At 52.0% G+C, this 17797-nt stretch overlaps 4 protein-coding genes across 5 annotated transcripts; 1 reads left to right on the top strand and 3 right to left on the bottom strand.

Annotated features, from left to right (window-relative positions):
- Positions 1-28: 28 nt before the first annotated feature.
- EIF3I (eukaryotic translation initiation factor 3 subunit I) lies at positions 29-4162 on the bottom strand. The gene is made up of 11 exons (XM_054223376.1): positions 4082-4162; positions 3797-3889; positions 3607-3694; positions 2963-3028; positions 2438-2587; positions 2213-2340; positions 1823-1933; positions 1325-1414; positions 916-989; positions 626-718; positions 29-288 (listed from the first exon to the last, which is right to left on the bottom strand). The coding sequence occupies exons 1-11, from the start codon at positions 4082-4084 to the stop codon at positions 207-209; spliced, it is 978 nt and encodes a 325-aa protein (XP_054079351.1). The 5' UTR covers positions 4085-4162; the 3' UTR covers positions 29-206.
- On the top strand, positions 4072-9678 carry TMEM234 (transmembrane protein 234). Of its 2 annotated transcripts, XM_054223382.1 has the most exons (6): positions 4072-4179; positions 4860-5011; positions 5450-5516; positions 5707-5799; positions 6535-6637; positions 9544-9678. In XM_054223382.1, the coding sequence occupies exons 1-5, from the start codon at positions 4083-4085 to the stop codon at positions 6594-6596; spliced, it is 471 nt and encodes a 156-aa protein (XP_054079357.1). In that variant the 5' UTR covers positions 4072-4082; the 3' UTR covers positions 6597-6637; positions 9544-9678. The 2 variants fall into 2 exon arrangements, with proteins under 2 accessions (XP_054079357.1, XP_054079356.1); XM_054223381.1 differs by lacking the exon at positions 9544-9678 and having other exon boundaries at positions 6535-6912.
- Positions 7266-13521, bottom strand: DCDC2B (doublecortin domain containing 2B). Its single transcript, XM_054223377.1, has 9 exons — positions 12464-13521; positions 11943-12019; positions 11577-11708; positions 10909-11055; positions 10397-10436; positions 9963-10031; positions 9557-9749; positions 9224-9320; positions 7266-7924 (listed from the first exon to the last, which is right to left on the bottom strand). Exons 1-9 carry the CDS (start codon positions 12542-12544, stop codon positions 7843-7845), a joined length of 918 nt encoding a protein of 305 aa, XP_054079352.1. The 5' UTR covers positions 12545-13521; the 3' UTR covers positions 7266-7842.
- A 1631-nt stretch (positions 13522-15152) lies between these two features.
- Positions 15153-17769, bottom strand: IQCC (IQ motif containing C). Its single transcript, XM_054223378.1, has 5 exons — positions 17615-17769; positions 16993-17136; positions 16122-16461; positions 15798-15916; positions 15153-15335 (listed from the first exon to the last, which is right to left on the bottom strand). The coding sequence occupies exons 1-5, from the start codon at positions 17687-17689 to the stop codon at positions 15294-15296; spliced, it is 720 nt and encodes a 239-aa protein (XP_054079353.1). The 5' UTR covers positions 17690-17769; the 3' UTR covers positions 15153-15293.
- Positions 17770-17797: the final 28 nt, after the last annotated feature.

Below are 17797 nucleotides of genomic sequence, written 5' to 3'. Positions count from 1 at the left end.
CCCTCCCTCGCCTTCACCACCTCCCGTGAAAGCCAGTCCAGTCCTGCCCTTTCGAGCCAGTTGGGTTTCTGGTTCCCCACCTTCACACAACCCCCGAGTTTGCTGCTAACTGCTTCCCGCTGCCTCCCGTGGAGCAGACTAACGTCAGGCCTCACAACAGTTCTGCGCAGGAGCCGACGGACTGGCAGAGGAGAGGAAGTCCTCCTTCAAGCTTCAAATTCAAACTCAAAATACTGGGGATCAAAGTAATGGATGCGAACGTAGCCATCCTCACCGCCGCTGCTGTAACTGTACGGGAGGAAAGACAAGATAAAGTCACCGATGTTGTCAGGAGCTCCCAGTGTCTAGGTTTATACCAAACAGTGTGAAGTCTGTTCTCACAACCCCCTCCAGAAACTAATAAAGGAGTCATGATACAAAAAAAAAGTATGTGACGCAGCCAAAATGCAGGACAGGTGTAAATGTGAACCCCCCACCAGGGGGGAGGAAGCAGGGCTGGAATGGGAGAACGAAGGAAGGTGCTGGCTCTGTTCCCGCTGCAGAGCTCCTGTGAGCCCTGCCATATCCTGACCAAAAGGTGGGCTTTGCAGCTGGGGGATGCCGCAAGGGCCACAGAGATCCTCACCTCTTCCCGTCGGGGTGAAACGCAACGCTATTTATCGGACCGAAGTGACCCTTCACTCTGCCAAACTCCTCTTCAAAAGCCAAGTGGAAGAACCTGGGAGAAGGAAGATTTAAATTATCACAAGTCATCAGGAGCCTGGTTAGGGACACAACCAGGGTTTCCTCAAAAAAACCTCTGCAAGTTTAATGACTCCAACACCGCCAGGAGAAACATGCTCTGGGACAAGCACCCCTGGGCTGTGAGGAGTCCTCCAGGTGAGGACTTGACCCTGCCAAAGGAAAGGGACCAACCTGGCCTCAAACTTGCCGATCCTGGTGGAGGTTGTGGTCACATCCATGGCCTCTTGCCCACCACCAAGCACAACCTGCAAAGGAGAGAAGCCACAACACTGCTTACACTCCGCTCAGCCAGGAGAGGAGGGAGACGAGCCTTGGGGAAGCCTCCTGCTAACCCAGCAGACCCCACAAATTCATGAGCGGGCCTGACTCCAGCCCCAGAGAAGTTCCTGCCTCCCAAACACACTCGCTTGAGGACCAGAGGACACAAAGCCTTGTCCCCTGCACCAGATCACAGCAAAGTTTCCCAGATCCCTCCCACGGTCATGTTTTTTTGCTGGACTGGCAACACTCTGCCTTCCAGATACCTGGGACAATGCAGGAGTCACAGGAAGACCGTTACAATGAGTGAGCTCATTCTTACATGATCAAAAATGGGCGAGAGTGCGGCAGAGTTCACCGGTCGCTCTGTCCGGAACGTCTTCAAATGCTCAAGTGTCGTGCAATCAAATAGCTAGGAAGCAAAAGGGAGAGAGTTGTTCTGCAAGAAGGCTGGCAGCCCAGTTAACTCACACAAATCTGGCTGCTAGCCCTCACCTGGGCAGATGTTAGCTCTACAGTCACCCAAATCCCAAAAACATTTCCCCAGAATCCCAAAATACTGGCCTAAGGTAAACTTCACCTCTATCACCTTCCAGAGGTAGCAAACTGCAGCATTTATTTTGACAATGTTGTTTCCAATGCCTGGTCCTTAATTTAACGTGGTGGCACCTCCCCTTTCTCGACGAACTTTCCCCTTAAGCTTTGACTTTACACTTACTCAAACTCCTAAGGAGCAAACCCCTGCAATGGCCAAGGCCCTGAGCAGAGGTCCTGCAAGCAAGTATCGACAGTCCACCGCACTTCCGATGGGAAGCCTCACCTTGGCTGTGTTGTCCTTGGAGGCAGTGATGAACATGGTCATGTCCCTGGAGGTCTGAATATCGTTGATTTGCTTGGTGTGCTCCTTGATGTTTGAAAGCTGCTCCCCTGACTGAAGGGTAAAGAAGGCAGTTTCAGCGTGCTGCCAAGTGAAGTGAGCGTACACGCAACCTCTCCATTAACAACAATTCAGGAGATGCTGTCAGCAGCGGGGCAGATGCTGGTATATCAGCCTTGCTTAAGGGAGTCGGATATTTTAACTATCCTTTCATGAGGCTGCTGGTTTGAGCCAAAAAGCCCATATTCCGTCCCATGACCACAACAGGAATGCTGCGATATCCTCCCCCAAGCACCGCTGCCCGAGGGAGATGCTGTTCCTTATCAGACTGACCTTGGCACTGAACTGGTTCAGCTCCCCGCTCTCGTGTCCGGCGATGATGAACTCTCCCAGAGGGCCCCACACAGCACTGGTGATTTTAGAATCACTGCAGGGGATTTTCATGTAAGGCTCGTTGTTCTCTGCAGGAAGGAAGGAGACAGACAGACAGACACAGTGGCACCAGCTCCAGTGATCAACACTTCCCCTTTTTCCCTGGTGCAGGCACGGATTCCTCACCGATCTGGCTGGGGTCCCGGAGGTCAAAGAAGCTCACAAAACACTGATATCCCATCTGCTTGTCCGTGGAAAACATGATGATGTTTCCTCCGAAGTCAAAGCCACACGTCCTCACCGCTGAGCTGGTCTTCACCAGAGCGAGCTGCTTTCCTGAACACAGAACAGAAACCGTCATTTCACCGGGTAATTTATCACAAGGTTAGTGAAAACGAGCAGCTGAACGGCAGGGTCAGAGGGAGGATGAGAGCATCGGGCGAGGCTGAGAAGCAGGTTCGGTGACCTGCAAGCTCTAACTGCACACTTTGACTACTTGGGCGGTAAAGTGAGTAAATTCACTAAATATTCACTAGAATATTTATATACACAAACCCTCCCCTCCAGCAGTCTGAGTTCGGATTCAGACCTCTTTCAGAGGGGCGAACAAGCACACGCTACACTGACACCACACACTCCTTAGGCTTAGCAGCCCTCACAGCAGAACAGAGCTGACGCTAACGCAGGTACGTGGGAAGAGCAGAGTCTTACCCGTTTCACAGTCCCAGAGCCGACAGCTGTTATCCGCAGAGCCAGTGAGCACATGTCGTGTGTCCCCTACGTCACCAGTTAGGGAATATCAGCACGTTCTCAGCCCCAAAAAACTACATCTAAATTCCCAGAGAATATTTACACACAAGATTAAAAAAGCCGTACTACACAGAGATTGGACAAATTCCATTCCAGGACCAGCAATACTCCAGTACAGACACGGAGTCCCAGCCCTCCCATTACAAACCCACAACCTTCCTCTTGAAATATTGAAGAAAAAGGTTCCAGCTCTTGCATTAACTCAACCTTTGCACGGTTTGTCTCTGCTACCTGCTGCCCACATTGAAGATGGAAGATCTTATGCAACTCAGACACCTTCCCTGAGCTCCCAGAGCCACCCCAGCAAAAGCAATGGTGCACAAACAAGAAAAGACGGGGCACGCAGCACACGTCATTCCACACAACAGCCTGGGAAGGAAAATACCCAAAAAGACAGAGTAAGGAAAAGACAGCAGAAGGGTTAGACACACTATCCTCTTCAAGAGAAAAGAGTGCAGCAGCTGAGAGGGAGGAATGAGCTCGAGTGAATCACCGTAAATAAAACGTATGGGACAGACAAATTGGTTTCTGCGCTCAAAGGATACAGTCTGCATCCACGCACCAGACGGCTCCCGTGTGGCCGTTGTAGGTGCCGAGCCTCTCTCCGTTCACCGAGTACCAAACATTGACAATCTGGGAGACGAAAACAGCCAAGCACCCGGCGCATTAATTAATGGGACTGATGAACCGCTCGATTATCGCGGGGGGGGGGCGGTTTTCACGACGGGCACTCACGGGATCCTTGGCCACGGTGAAAAGCAAGTCACCCTCCCGGTTGTACTTGATCTGCGTGATGGAACGCTCATGGCCCTGCAGCAGGATCGGCTTCTACGAGGGGGGAGACGCCATGTAATGCCTCAGGCGAGGCACGGCCTCAGCCCCCGGGCCGGGGATCCCGGGCCACGGGGGCGTCGGGGGGCGGCCCCCCGACGCCCCCGTGGCCCGGGATCCCCGGCCCGGGGGCTCTGCACGGCGCGACCACCGGTCACCACCCCCGGCCCGCCCCGGCCCCGCTCTCACCATGGCGGCAGCGTTGAGGCAAGAGAGCCGGCCGATCGCTTCCGGGTCAGAGGGTGCGGCGGACCGGAAAGACGTCACCGTCGCTATGGCGCCCGTGGGTGAGCTTCCGGGGCTGTGAGGAGAGTGTCTGGCGGGCGGGGAAAGGGTCTGCCCTGAGCGGGAGAACGGGGGCGGGGGGTTCCCTCGGGAAGGGAAACAGACACCGGCTGGACCCCTGAGGGGGGACGTGGCGACGGGCTGGGCCCCGGAGGGGGTCTTCCCTGAGGGGGGAGCAGGGCCGCGGCCTGGCCCCCGCTGAGGGGGATGTGGCCTTGGGTTTGGTGTGCTGTGGGGTCTCCCCTGAAGGGAGAAAGTGGCCACAGGAGGAGCGTGGCCACGGGCTCGGCTAGCTGAGGTGTTCTCCTCCAGTGAGCGTGGCCGCAGGTTGCGTATGTAAATATCCTAGTGAATATTTAGTGAATTTACTCATTTTACTCCCCTGTGAGGGGCCTTCCCTGAGGGGTCCGTGGCTGCAGGCTGGGCTTGCTGCAGGGTTTATCGCCGAGGGGAATGGGGGAGCAGGCCCAGCGCAAGGCCCTTCACGGTGGGAGACAGCAGTGAGCTGGGCTGGTGAAGGCTGTCCATGACAGGGGATGCTGGTGGACCAGCTCTCCCCCACCTCTGTGGGAGATGAGGGTGGGCTGAGCCGGTGCGGGCCCTCCAAGGACGGTTGTGGTGGTTATGGCAGACCGGTGTTCCCCTGGGGCCATCAGGCTGCTGAGACAAGGCTGTGCCGCAGGAGAGGCAGTGGCGTTGCTGCTGGTGGCCGTCCTGTGGGGCAGCACAGGGCCATTCCTGCGGACAGGCGCAGCGGGGCTGGAGGAGGTGCGGCGCCAGGGCCGCCTGCAGCAGCTGCTGGCCGAGATTCGCTTCCTGGGCCTCAACTACAAGGTGCGACCCTGTCCTGGCTCCTGGGCCAGGGAGGTAGCCGGGTGTCAGACTGCCTTTGGTTTCATTCCTACCTGTTTACTTCTGGACTCAATACTTTTATTTAAACTGCTAAATATTCCTTCTATCATCAGAATTATTTATCCGCAGTAATATTTCATTTACTTGCCTGTAGCACTGCTCTTCCCATGCCGAATTTTGACCACTTTTCTAGGTGGCAGGTCATTAACCCTCATATTTTGCATGAAATAAGTACAGCGTGCCTTCTGCTGTTTGGGGAACTAAGACATTGAGCAGCTTGTAACTGGCAGCACAATCGCCAGCATTCCACATTTCCGCTGCCAAACGTGGCACAGAGCGAGTCTGGGCTCCTTCGCTGCCCACTCACTGGGGGTGCACAGTGGGTTTGTGGGCAACAACAGGCCTATGTTCTTCCCACAGTACATGGTGCCATTTCTGCTCAATCAAGGTGGATCTCTCCTCTTCTACCTCACCTTGGCATCCGCAGGTTAGTTCTTGTTGCTTTCGTGGAGTGGGTTGGTTGGGATTTGTGGGAGGATCAATGCTATTGATGACTCTAGTGACCTAGGTAAACATCAAGCAGCTGTCTTGTAATGATCCTAAATAAAACAAGTGTCTCACAGTTTGTACAAGATTATCCGTTTTAAATTGTTTGTGTTAAAATGGTTCAATTTCAGATCTGTCCCTGGCAGTACCGCTCTGTAACTCCCTGGCTTTGATAGTTACACTGGTGACTGGGAGGATTCTGGGAGAGGACATCGGTGGTGAAAGTGAGTTACGCTTAAAACATTTCCTTACATTGTCTCCTGCATCCATTTGCTGACTTAACAGCATGGGCTACCTCTCGTCTTCTGAAAAACAGCAAATACCCACCCAAGGGCTGTAACTAGTTAAATAGTAGTTCTTGCTACAGAACCTGAAAGGGAAGTGAAATGGAGTTATAAGTGGGCAGGGCTAATAAATTTGAAGTGAGAATTGGCTGTTGTAAGCTAACAGAGTTTACAGGCCTGAGTCTTTACCTAACTAGGTGTTTAACCATAAGAGAAGCACTAAATCATATGCCCACAGTGGAAAAGGAGTGCCCCATAAGTCCCCAAATGTCAACACCCATCCTTCTTTTCTTCCCTTACATCCTACAGTAACATTACCCTGCTCAGACAATCAGAAAATGGCAGGAAACTTGAAAAGTTTAAAAACACCACGACCTGGCACAGTAGCTGTAGGAATACACTGAAGTGTTTCTTTGTTGTTTAAGCGGGGTTCTCACTAGCCAGACATACAGCATCAGCAACATTTTATTAGAAACATGCTTTGCTCAATGTACATGGGCAGTCCAAATATCCAAACCCCTTCAGACTCCGCCTGGTCCAGGTCGTATCTGTCCAGACATTTGTGCTAGCTTATTTACCATGACATCTGAGCGTCATGTATTTAGCAACGAGAAGGTCTGAATGACTACTATTGAATTATGCAAGTTCCCAACATATTCTTGTTCATTTTTGTAGGGGCTGTGGCAGGAATGCTGCTCACCGTCCTAGGAGTCACGCTTTGTGTAGCTGGTTCATGAACAAGACACAGTGAGAAGCAGCGGAAGGAACCTGTTCAAAGGTAACCCCTGTGGCTGAAGGGGGAGCTTCTGGCTCAGCAGCTTTGGCTCAGTTGCACTTAGGAAGCTGTATTTTGACACAAGGATGTCAAAAAATGTGAAAGTGTGGACTGTATTCCCTGAGCACCAGGGTGGAACAAGGCATGTTGCAAGGACATCCTGTTTAATTACTTCAGTTAAGGAATTTTTTTGTCTGTGTGTTTCAAGGCAAGGAGGATTGAATTGTCTTGTTCAGCACCGGAGGGATAATAAATGGTTAATAAATTGTTCAACAGGAGCTTCTCAGACCACCTGGTTTTTTCTGTAGAAGGAATCTATTTAGGAACTCCCCCTTCCATGGCCAAGCACCTGAAAGCGGCTCCCTCCACCGCGCTCAGCTGTAGCGTACCAGGTCACACACACAGCCCCTTACACTGAGGTTACCACATGGCTTTTCTCCACTGGAGTCTGATAGAGTGCCTCTCATCTGTAAAATACCAACAGCGCAGTCTGTCCCTAGGGAAGGAACAGTGTTTTTAGTGAAATTATCAGTCCAAAATACCAGACAGATCACAGGAGAAATCTTTGTTACCCTTATAAGTACTCAGAAACACTAGTGAGGGAAATACAGAAAGCCTTGCACAAAGAGGGTTAATACAAGAGCTGTTTATTACTATGACTATGCTCCTAAAACAAGTTAACAGAAACAAGGTGTATATATTTTTGTGAAGAGGTTTAGTTGCTACAAACATTACCCAAGCATTCCAAACGAGAGGGACAAATGGTGTGATCTTTTTATAAGTAGTATCTGAAATAGAATAAACTTCCTGGCAGACACTTTGTTACAAAAGCTTATATTCTATTTGGTAATTCCTCCTTCCCAAGTTCAGATATAAACCAGTTTAATTAGAGTTCAGAGGAGCAGCCATCTCCTCTGCTACATCATCACGCCATAGAGATGAGGAAAGGGGGAAAATCTTCGTTATTTAACATTGTGCACCTGATTCATTTCTCACTGGTACTCTGCTTCTCAAGCCTAGATGATGAGGATACTTGATTTCAGAAGAGTTTGTTAACTCATCAAAAAGCTTGGCCAGTCTGTGGTGTCACAGAAATCTGGGATTCACATGCTTTTGTTATCTGTGTAGATGGCTGTGTACCTAACTGTCCCTCTCCCATCACAGTCTCTTTGTGAACTCTTCAGAGCTCTTTGCTGCCAAGGGAAACATCATTGAGTGCTTTTCCTCCTCAGAGTCACTGGCATCCCCTTTCCTTGCCACGGTCTTTTGTGATTTGTCTGTAGTCCATGCCTTTTTGCAGCAAGAAAGAAATACAGTTATTAACATAGCACTTCGCTATTACAGAAAGATTCGGGGACTAAATTCCTGGATTCTGCTTCCAGTCTTACCACAGCTTTGGTATGCAAACTTGGGTCTGTACATTAAATTAAAGAGTAGTTTATTTGGTGTCTAATGATTCTCTCCCACTGCAGAGGAGAGCTGTGACGTCCAAATAATAACAACTGTATAGCAGTGTGATCTGGGGGGGGAAAGGCCCACAGAAAGCAGTGGCATCAGAGTGCCTACCCCACTGAGAAACGCCCAGCCCCTCACGCAAACACAGCACACCAGGCTCCCCACAGAGCCAGTGCGTCAGGATCCATTAGCTAATTCTTTACTGGGGCTTTCTCTAATTTAAGTTCAAAGGAGTTGTTTTCCTTTGAAGTTCTAATTAATCCGAAGAGACTACCCAGGCAGAAGTGTGAATCACCTACAATATAATACACGTCATCCCATTACATCAATTCTAAATGTCCTTATGAAAAGTTTAAAACATTAATGCACCACAAACAATAAGCATCTCGCAGACATTTTACACAGAATTTTATTTCAAAAAGAACTACATTTTTCCCCTTTAAAAAAAGGGATTTAAAAACTTATTACTATCTAATATATGTCTTCAGTCATTTTATGACTTACACATTTATTCTCTGCCAGCTTCTAAGCTTCACCTGGCTCCAGTTAAGTTCTGCTTAACAAATTATATTTGGGGGTACTGAATTTTCGTGTAAGAAATTTGAACACAGATGGGACACTTACACACTTTATAGAACCATTCAGTGGAATAAATACCTTACTGCGGTGCATCATTTTGGCTTTTGGCATAAGTCCTTCTGCAACTCTCTGGGACAGGAGTAAGACTAGAAGTAGTACACACAAAAAAATCCAGGAAAGCCTCTAATATCCTTACTGCAGTGGGGAGCTGTAACTCTCACATTCCAGAAGGGAAGCGTTCCTTACCCAGATGACAATCTCCCATCTCTCTAAAATGCAGAGCCCTGCAGTTACACTGTCCTCTGGTTTCTGAAGTTCCCCCTGGTGGTTACTTTCATCTTTACACATTGCAGAGAGAAGCGTAGGGCTTCATAAACCTTACGAATCGGACTTAAAACAAGTGAGAAAACAGAAGGACTTCCCCAAGCAATTACTATGCCCTATTGGTTGATGTGTTCTCACAGGCTTTCTCTGAAGGGATAGATTCTAGTGGGACCATGAGTGCTTCCCTGCAGCAGCGAGACTCCTAACAGGGCAGAAAATCATTTCTCATACCTCATCAACACATCCACCCTTGTGTGTTTGTTCTCTTTTACTTCCTGAGCACCTCGCATCTCAGTCCTAGGATCTCTGGTTTTATAGACGCTTTCTTCTGTGAGGAGAAGAAAAGAAAAAAGCTGTTCAGGGGGTATTGCAGAGAGCCATGGCCTGGTCTCGCTGAGGCTACAGAAAGGTCCTCGTATGTGCCCAGACAAGGAAAGGAAAGAAGTAGAAATACAGGAGTTACTGGATGGATCATTGCTTTCTTTCAGTGCATCTGCAGGTATTCTATCCTGTAGCATCAAACTAAAGCCAGTCTTCCTCTACACTTACAGCAGCGTCCTCTACCTTGATCACGCCAGTGCTGTGCATTCCTGTTGCTCCTTCTCCTGTTTTGTCCTGCACGGGCAGGTTTAACATGGAAAATGGACTCTTCCTCTTCAAGGCAAGATTTCCTGGTTTGCCTCTGCAGTTGTGGAAAAGCAGCTGGGATCTTGCCTTTCTCTGCAGCTCCTGTGGTCTGCACCCTGCGACTGTCCAGCTGAAAGTATTCATCACACGCTTCTGACAGGCCTTCTTGATAAAACAAGAGAAGTTCTGCAGGGCAATCCCCTAAACACCACAGTGTTCCCCTGTGACCCTTGGACTGGCACAAATCTCTAACACTGTATTCTCTGACCAAGGTTTTAAGTTGATATTACAAGTGAAACAGATACAAGGAACACGTAAAACACTTTCCCACAGTCACTACTACCTGTTGAGGTGGTTCAGGAAAAGCAGAGTCACCAGCACTGACCTGGGAGGTGGCACAGAGTTCACCAAACTGAAAACAATCAAGAAAAAGGAAAATTTAAAAGCAAATAGCACCGATGCACATTTCAATGGACAATCCAGGACAGCCCAGCTGCCATATCTAGTCTCTGTTGGGCGTTTTACCCACACAGTGAGCAGAAAGATATCCTAGCTCCAGAATGAATTCTCCCAGCCCAGATTTAATTCAAGTGCGATCTGGCCACATCGCTGTCTCTAGCTCTTCTCCTTTGGGAATGGTGCCAAGCAAGGATGCTGCAGCCAATGGCAGTTGGGAATGGACGTTGCTGTGCACCTCCACTGCTTATGGAGGGACTTACACAAAAGCGACTGCAATCACAGCACAAACAGTCCCGTGCCACCAGCTGAGCCACCTACCCTTCTGTGGTATTTTTTGCGCCTGCTATTCGGGTGGTTCCTGTAACAAAGAAGCAACAGATTCTCAGCATCAGGCCAAAGTCAGCTGTAGGAGGACACGATCTCCCCTTTCCCCATAAAAGAGAGCCCTTGGAGGTGTGTTTTTCTCAGGGCAGGTGGAGCACACTCCACAGCGTCACACACATTCCTGTTATATCACACTGCGCACCACAGGCCTGTGACATGCAATGCCCGGCCTAATGGGCAGGTGCTGCTCAGTGCTTGATGAACACTTAACTGAGAAATGCCCAAACCACTTGCTTTCTCTGGCCCTGAATTCTGGATTTCAGGGGCTAACCCTTACACCAAAAGCTTTGAAAAACACATTATTTCTTCCTAAACTTCCCACACATGAAACAAGACTCAAGCCTTGAGGCAGACGGCCCTGAACAGGAGAGCTACAGAGAGCTTCAGACTTTAGCTGAAGACCACCACAGAGAGAACTCTAAACCACTCAGCCGCAGCTTACGTACCACAGGGTCTTGTATGCAGAATCCTGGGGCACCAGCAGCTCAAAGTAAGGCAGTTTTTTGTACTCCTCATTTCCCACTGCCACATAGTAATCACCATTCACCAGCTCCTCCCCACCAGACACCTGGGTTCCGTCCAGCCTGCAGAGCCTTGAGGAAGAGACAGCCAAGGCTTTAGAGCTGTCTTGAGACCGTGAACAACCCCTCAGCGTGGAAGCAAACGTGCAAAGTGGTAAACAGAACCGAGGCAAGTCAGAGAGGACCGATCATTCTTGGTATTACTCCAAGCAAGTATGCTGAAATATTACACCCAGTGGCCAGCGAGATGCAATAGATCTCAGCTTTCTCTTTGTGTCAGTAAATAGATGTATGAGGAGAAGGTAGTCTGTCGTATAAAAACCCCTCTCTCTAGACATAAACCCCTTTTTATGCCATGCTTTACTGCTTGCTTATTGCTTTTTCACCAGACCACCACCACCATCAGCCCTCCTCACAAAGCATTGACATTGGGGTTATCTCCGATTTAAAGATGGGGAAACCTGGAAAGGAAATGATATTGTAAAAGCAGACTAGAAAGGGCTGTCTGAACTCCCAGTCCTCTGCTAATCAGAGCTGCTTGTGGTCTGGACATAAGGAAAGCGGGGCCAGCAGTGCCTTATCTGGATACTCACTTGTTAACGGCCCCACTGCGCAGGTCGGCTTTCTCTGTCAGCATGGCCAGGAGTGCGTCCCACTGCAGCGGGGTGCTCTTGGAGAGCAGCAGTGGGAAAGGAGGGCTCAGCAAATCCCCATTCCGGAAAACACTGCAGTAGAAACAATCCAGAGCATGCGATCAGCCAGTATTCCTGCCGCTGTGGAAGGTGGGGAAAGAAGGTATACTCTGGAGTCTGAACAATATTTACAAGAAATACTTCTGGTAGAGGCTGGGAATTGTCCCTGCAGGGCAGCATTCTCAGGATCTCACAGAGATGTTCCCTCCTCCAGCCTCCGAAAACATTCCCAGAGACCCTCCAAGGAGAAAACACCGAGACACTTACTGGATTGTGCAGGGCAGGTGGGTGCGCTTCTGCCACGGGGCCAAGACGTTCGACTTCCAGGGAGCTACAGTGCGGAACTAGAGACCGAGTTCAGTGCACAAGAACAGGGACAGCCCTGGCACCGAGCCTCCCAGGGCTGTTCCCTTTTCTCCAGCAGGACCTGCCTGCCCTGGGACGCTGCCTGCCCAGCTTTCAGGCTTGCTGCTGCTAGGTGAGGTTTGTTGTCAGCAACACCAAGGCTGGAGAGACTCTTCACATAGCTGAGCACGTTCCAGAATTGCCAGCAAACCTCAGCACAGATCCTTCCCCTGCTCTGTTAAGGGGGATGAAGGTACACAGCAGCAGCCCCTGCGCTGTCTCACAGGTCCTACGGATTCCTGTGGCACTTTTGCCTGATCTGCACGGGGCACCTCGCAGCCTTAAATCTCAACTTCAGGTTAATCAGCAGCAGCCCTAACGTCTCTCACACCTCCCCACTCATTCTGCACTCCCGCCTGCCCCCGCTCAGCTGAGGGACTCACCTGCAGACCCTGGCTGTTCCTTGTCCCACGGAGCTCCTTCCTTCCAGGATTTAAGTAGCTGCCAGAACAAGACAACGACATTGCCACATACCAACTGGGCTGCGTCTGACTAGAGAGCAGTGAGTAAAAGACTGTCTGCTCTGCCTTGGTGCATCGCCACCAGAGGTGTGGGTCATTTATTTGGGTCACTCCTGAAATGAGTCTCCAGGTGCCTCACCTCATGGTCTCCCAGAACTTCAGGGTAAATTAAAGTCTGCTACGTGTAAGAAATCCCCAGCCAAATACAGACCATTTCAGATCCCCATGCTATATTCCTTTGTGTTAATCACTGGTCCAAGGGCTGACCAGTGTTAATGCAGCCTGGACCATCTCAACAAAATGCAACACGCACCAGGGAGCCAAATTCCCTGACACAGACACACACACACACACACAGACACCCTCAAGTCAAGTGATGCCACAAAACCCTCTTTAGCCCTCTGTATTTCAGGATGAACCAAACCAGCTCTACTTTGTGCAGGATTAGAAAGCAAAAAAAACCTCCATCAAACCAAAGCAAAACTATTTGTCAGGGGAGACAGTGACTGCCACGGAAGCGGGCAGCAGAGCCTCCCACACACCACACACCAAGGTGCACGGGAGGCAGAGCAGCGCAGATCACAACATCCTGCCAGAGAACGCATGCCTCCCCCAACATATTTTCTTCTGCGAGTCCCGTGACCTTACCAGGAATATTTGCATTTCCCATGCGATCTGGAATATGTACAGTAGTTTCCAGTAGGAAAAGGAACTAATCGGTCTCTGTTTTTCATTGCATTTGCACCCATCTTACCCCTTTTTTCCCATTCACACGCTGATACATTCCCCACAGAGGCGATCTAAAGCTGCTTACCAAACCCAGAGACCAAAGGTCCATCTACTCACTTGAGCCTTTTGAACTTTTCAAAGCCCGCAGCCACGTACTGGCACCCGTCCTGCAGGTCCCCCAGCTCAGTGACGCGGCGGCCGTGCCTGGGTGTGTAGAGGTTCCTCACAGCCAAAGGCGCATGAATGCTCTTGGTCACCTCATTCAGAAATGCCTCAAAGGTCAGGAACCGCCGCTGGTTCACTACAAACTTCCTCCCGGGGAAGAAGGGGTCACCGTTGCGATACACCACCACGTTCTTGGCCGGAGGTGCCAGAGCTAAGCCACGGGGGCTCATCCCTGGGGGTCAAGCAAGCCCCGCTGACTGCAGAGGCAAAGAGACCAAGGTGGGGAGCGGAGGAGAGCTCCACCAGCCTCCCACCGAGCCCAAGCCCTTCTGAGCAGCCGCTCTCGCACTCTCCCGTCCCGTCACAGCACAGTCGGGCACGACTGGCTGTCTCCATGGATGCAGGCCCAGCAGGAGGAAGTTGTGGGCCTGTCTGGAGGCCACATCAAACAACCTGCAGAGCACCTTTCTATTTGAGAACCAGGAACCACTGGTTCTCTATTTGAGAACCAGGAACCAGCTCTTTAATCCTCACACACCAACTGCTGCGAGCTTCCTCACCAGCCACTGTGGCCACCAGCCTCAGATTAGCCAGCCTGGAGGTACATTAAGTGCCAGAATCTTTAGGGCAGCAGCTCGCGTCCCATCCAGAACAGCCCTATTCAGAAGCTGTCACCCCCTTGCCATCGTTTGCTACCTGCATGAGAAGTGCGATGGGTTTCTGTCCTGCGCGCATTGGACAAACATCCACATCCCAGCAGACACACCAGCCTTTGCACCGAACAGGTTGCTGTGGGTCAAAGCAGGCCATGGACTTCCTTGGCTCTGCCCAGGAGAAGGTGGCAAGCCAGACAGGAATAGACAGGTTCAGAGGCAAGCTTCAGGAAAGCTTTTTATTCACAAACAAGTCAGCATCATCAGGAACAGAAAGATACATCTGCCACATGGCAAGAGTGACCGTTCAGTCAGCAGGAACACAGAGTGTTTGCACAGAAGACTTGGGGTCACAGTAGGGAACCACAGCACCACGCAGAAAGTCCCTTTCTGAGGGACCGCGAATGCCCCTGAACTAGAGCAACGTATAGACAAAGTGCCCAACCCTGTAAGCCCTTCCTTGCTCGCTCAAGTACCTGGTGTTCTCTTCAGGTGACTCTGCCACAGAGAGAGATATTACCACGACCAGAGATATGCAAGTCAAGAACCAAGCCTCATGTCTTGAAGGTTAGGTTTGACGTGCCAGCGCTCCCCACCAACTGCACGGGAAAGTTAGGGAACTCTTCTCCATACTTAGTACTTCAACTAGGTGTTCCCCAGAGCCTACCACGAGCGCCTGGAAATCCCAGATATCACAGAGCTGTGATGTGTAGAGCCATCCCAAATATACAGCAAAGATACTGATATGGGTCACCCACAGTTCAGCGGAGAAGAGTCTCTTCCTGCAGGTTCAAAACACCCGCCGCCTTCAGGCACTTAAGTTCCGTCACAAGCAATCAGCTGGTCAGAAGGCGCCTTCTGTACATGACAGTCTTCCCAGCCTCAATCTTCCCCTAGGACCATCCAGCTCAGCCAACAGAAATAGGGTTCTCGTGGAAGGAGGCCTCACTGGGGCTCCCTCCAGGACACACAACCACCTCCTTGGCTTCACAGTGATGTTTAATCCCTGCTTTGATCAAATATTCATGTTTAAAAGAAATAAAAGGCTTTCTTGCCACATTCACCTGAAGTGGAAAACGTCAGCCCACAGAGCTGGAGTTCCCCCAAGCTGCTGCTGTCCCTGAGGTCGTGTCACGACTGTGGTGCTGCAGCTCCACTGCTTCTCCACGCCAATGCAAATGCCCCACATGCTCAGGAATGTCCTCCTATGCATCAGGAGTCCCCAGCCTCTGCTTCAGCATCAAGTACTGCAGGAGAAAGAAAACCAAGTGTTAACGATTAAATCACAGAGACCTAGAAGTAGGAAAGCACCCGCCCTCACAGATTAGCCAGCAAAATCATTGCGTTTGGCCAGAAGATGCCCGAGTCTCACCTTTCAAGCAAAGCAAACAGCAGCTCGCAAGGCCAGCGGGGGCCCAGGTACACACTGCTGTGTTCTACAGACAGGAATTATCAACGTCGCTGCAGCAGGACAGGAGCAAAGCTTGCAAGCAGATCCAAACAGCCCCTGTTTTCCTTCATCATTCCTTTTTTTCTTTTTCCCCCCACCAGAGAAGGAAAAAAAAGGGTACTGCCACCATCCAGTTCAGTCCTCGGGTAACTGAACCGTCACTGTTCAACCCCAGTCCCACCACAGACGGCACCGCTCGGGCTGCCCACAGGCACTGGTCTGACCCACTGTGTTGGAAGAGGCAGGGTCAGGCCCTTACATTTTTACGGCTGACAATAGCTTGTTGCAACCACATCAGCTCCATGATCAAGTGATTTCGGTAGGACTGGAGACCAGACCGAGTTCGAGGAAGCTGCTTTATTTCCTCAAGTGGAATTCCTGCAAAGAAATGGAAGAATAACCTATTATTAGAACAAAGACTCAGACTGCACCTCCTCTCTCTCTCGCACTGAGTTCTTCTAACCGCTCCAAGATAGTCTCAAGGTTTTGGTTCTCTAAGGACCTGCTGTGCCCCAGCACTCACCACCAGGTCACTCGGACCACGCAGGAGCGTGCACGCTGCGCATGGGCTCCCGTCTCTTACCCAGACAGGCTTCGAGGGACTCTGCCTCCAGGACACCGCTGTCCCACGCAGGGAACGCGTTACTGTCGTTCTGCCACTCCTCGCTCTCTGCTGGGGCGCTGCACCCCTTTTCAGTGCATTTATCAGCATCAGCCTCGGGACTTGGGGGGCTCACTCCATCGCCTTCACCCACGGAGCTCAGCTCTTTCTGGCTTTGCAGCTGGGCTGTAGGTTTTACCGTGCTGCAGCCCCAGTCCCGTTCAGGTTCAGAGGTGTCCAGCTCCTCCTGCAGTTTTTCTGTGCTGGCCTCGTCACTCGGTACAGCCTCCTGCGGGTCTGTACGCGTCCCTTGCGTTGGCTTCTAAAGGGGCAACATGTGAGAGATTGAAAATATATATTGAAAAGAAAATATAAAGATCTGAACGGTGGCTCTGGTACAGGCTCTGTCCCAGCCAGAGATCTGCCGTTAGCAGCACTCCTGCCACGACACCAACGTGGTCTGGTTTTAACCATTGTGAAATTTTAAAGGGCTTTCCTTCCAGAAATGGTAAAACTATTAGAGAGCGGCGCTCAGCCACCACAGGAGGGTCCGGCCGTTCAGTACCACCGGGTGAGGTGGGTGCCTGGGGACAAGACCCACAGGAGACACCTGCGCAGGTCGGGCGTTTGACTTGAGGCTGAGCTTCACTTGGAGAAAGAAATCCCCAGTCGGGGTCGCAGGGGCACAAGTCTGGGAGAATTACAGGCCGGGGCTCTGTCATTATCGTTTTTAATTTGGTTCCTGGGACTATACTGCAAAAGTATCATCTGCCCAGTCGGCCAGGCCACACCACCCGCTTTGCCCCCCCTTCAGCCGGGGCTACAGAAGCCCCCACCATCCCAACACACGGACCTCGGGGACAAACACGGGCCGCGGCAGGATCCATCCCCTCCACTCCAGCTGGCTCAGGTCCCCTTCAATCTCCCGCACCACCTCCTCGTACTCTGCCCGCAGGCTCCGAAACCGCTTCCGCAGCAGGTAACCCCTGACACAGGCCTGCGGGCACGGGGCAGGGGCGCTGATGGAGCCGGCCAGAGCCCCCCCGCCGCCCCCTCCCCACGCACCCCCCGGGGCGCGGCCGGGCGCACAAGGAGCAAACACGTCCCACGTTTGGAGCCAAGGCAGGTTTTAATGAGGCACCGTCCCCCCACGGGACCCCCATCCAGCTGTGCACGCCCAAGGGCCCCTCCCAGCTGTGCAGCCCCCTCCCCTCTCCCTCGCGGCCCGTCCAGCCGCGTCCACCCCACAGGGACCCCCCCACGGCGCGCCTCCCCGCGGGAACCTCCCTGCTGCCATCTTCCCCCGCGAGTGTCCCCTCCACGGCTCCTCCCCGCCACGTTCCCCCACGGGGACGCCCCCTCTGCCGTGTTTCCCCACGGATGTCCTCCCCCCTCAGCCAGGCCCCACCGCCTCCTCCCACGGACCCCCGCCCACCGACGCCCCACCGAGCCCCCCGTCCCGGGCTGGCTCCCACCTGCAGGCGGGTCACGGCGCGGAGCAGCCGCCGCCACCCCTCCGCCTCCGCCTGCGGCCCCAGCGCCGCTGCCATGGCCGCCGCCTCCTTGGCAGCGGGGCGCCGCCTGGTGACGTCATCCGCCTGGTGGCGTCATCCGGCCGCGCCGCCGGGCCCCGCCCCCCCGTCACCGCCCCCCCCGTC

This window comes from Rissa tridactyla, chromosome 18, assembly GCF_028500815.1.
Source record: "Rissa tridactyla isolate bRisTri1 chromosome 18, bRisTri1.patW.cur.20221130, whole genome shotgun sequence".
In the NCBI taxonomy this organism is placed as follows: domain Eukaryota; kingdom Metazoa; phylum Chordata; class Aves; order Charadriiformes; family Laridae; genus Rissa; species Rissa tridactyla.
This window is presented reverse-complemented; position numbering and strand designations above follow the sequence as displayed.

What these genes read in the sequence shown, in the direction of transcription:
- EIF3I (XM_054223376.1), bottom strand. An exon ending in GCTCTGGGACTGTGAAACGG is followed by an intron (nt 2,588 to 2,962) that starts GTAAGACTCTGC and finishes TTCTGTGTTCAG; the next exon opens with GAAAGCAGCTCGCTCTGGTG. An exon ending in CCGGGACCCCAGCCAGATCG is followed by an intron (nt 2,341 to 2,437) that starts GTGAGGAATCCG and finishes TCCTTCCTGCAG; the next exon opens with AGAACAACGAGCCTTACATG.
- DCDC2B (XM_054223377.1), bottom strand. Translation starts at nt 12,544, where the DNA reads ATGTCGTTGTCTTGTTCTGGCAGCTACTTAAATCCTGGAAGGAAGGAG. An exon ending in TCTGCATACAAGACCCTGTG is followed by an intron (nt 10,437 to 10,908) that starts GTACGTAAGCTG and finishes TCTTTGTTACAG; the next exon opens with GAACCACCCGAATAGCAGGC. An exon ending in ACAGCACTGGCGTGATCAAG is followed by an intron (nt 9,321 to 9,556) that starts GTAGAGGACGCT and finishes TTCTCCTCACAG; the next exon opens with AAGAAAGCGTCTATAAAACC.
- IQCC (XM_054223378.1), bottom strand. Translation starts at nt 17,689, where the DNA reads ATGGCAGCGGCGCTGGGGCCGCAGGCGGAGGCGGAGGGGTGGCGGCGG. An exon ending in GGCCCGTGTTTGTCCCCGAG is followed by an intron (nt 16,462 to 16,992) that starts GTCCGTGTGTTG and finishes TTGCCCCTTTAG; the next exon opens with AAGCCAACGCAAGGGACGCG. An exon ending in CTATTGTCAGCCGTAAAAAT is followed by an intron (nt 15,336 to 15,797) that starts GTAAGGGCCTGA and finishes TTTCTCCTGCAG; the next exon opens with TACTTGATGCTGAAGCAGAG.
- TMEM234 (XM_054223382.1), top strand. Translation starts at nt 4,083, where the DNA reads ATGGCGGCAGCGTTGAGGCAAGAGAGCCGGCCGATCGCTTCCGGGTCA. An exon ending in TCCTGGGCCTCAACTACAAG is followed by an intron (nt 5,012 to 5,449) that starts GTGCGACCCTGT and finishes TTCTTCCCACAG; the next exon opens with TACATGGTGCCATTTCTGCT. An exon ending in AGAGGACATCGGTGGTGAAA is followed by an intron (nt 5,800 to 6,534) that starts GTGAGTTACGCT and finishes TCATTTTTGTAG; the next exon opens with GGGCTGTGGCAGGAATGCTG.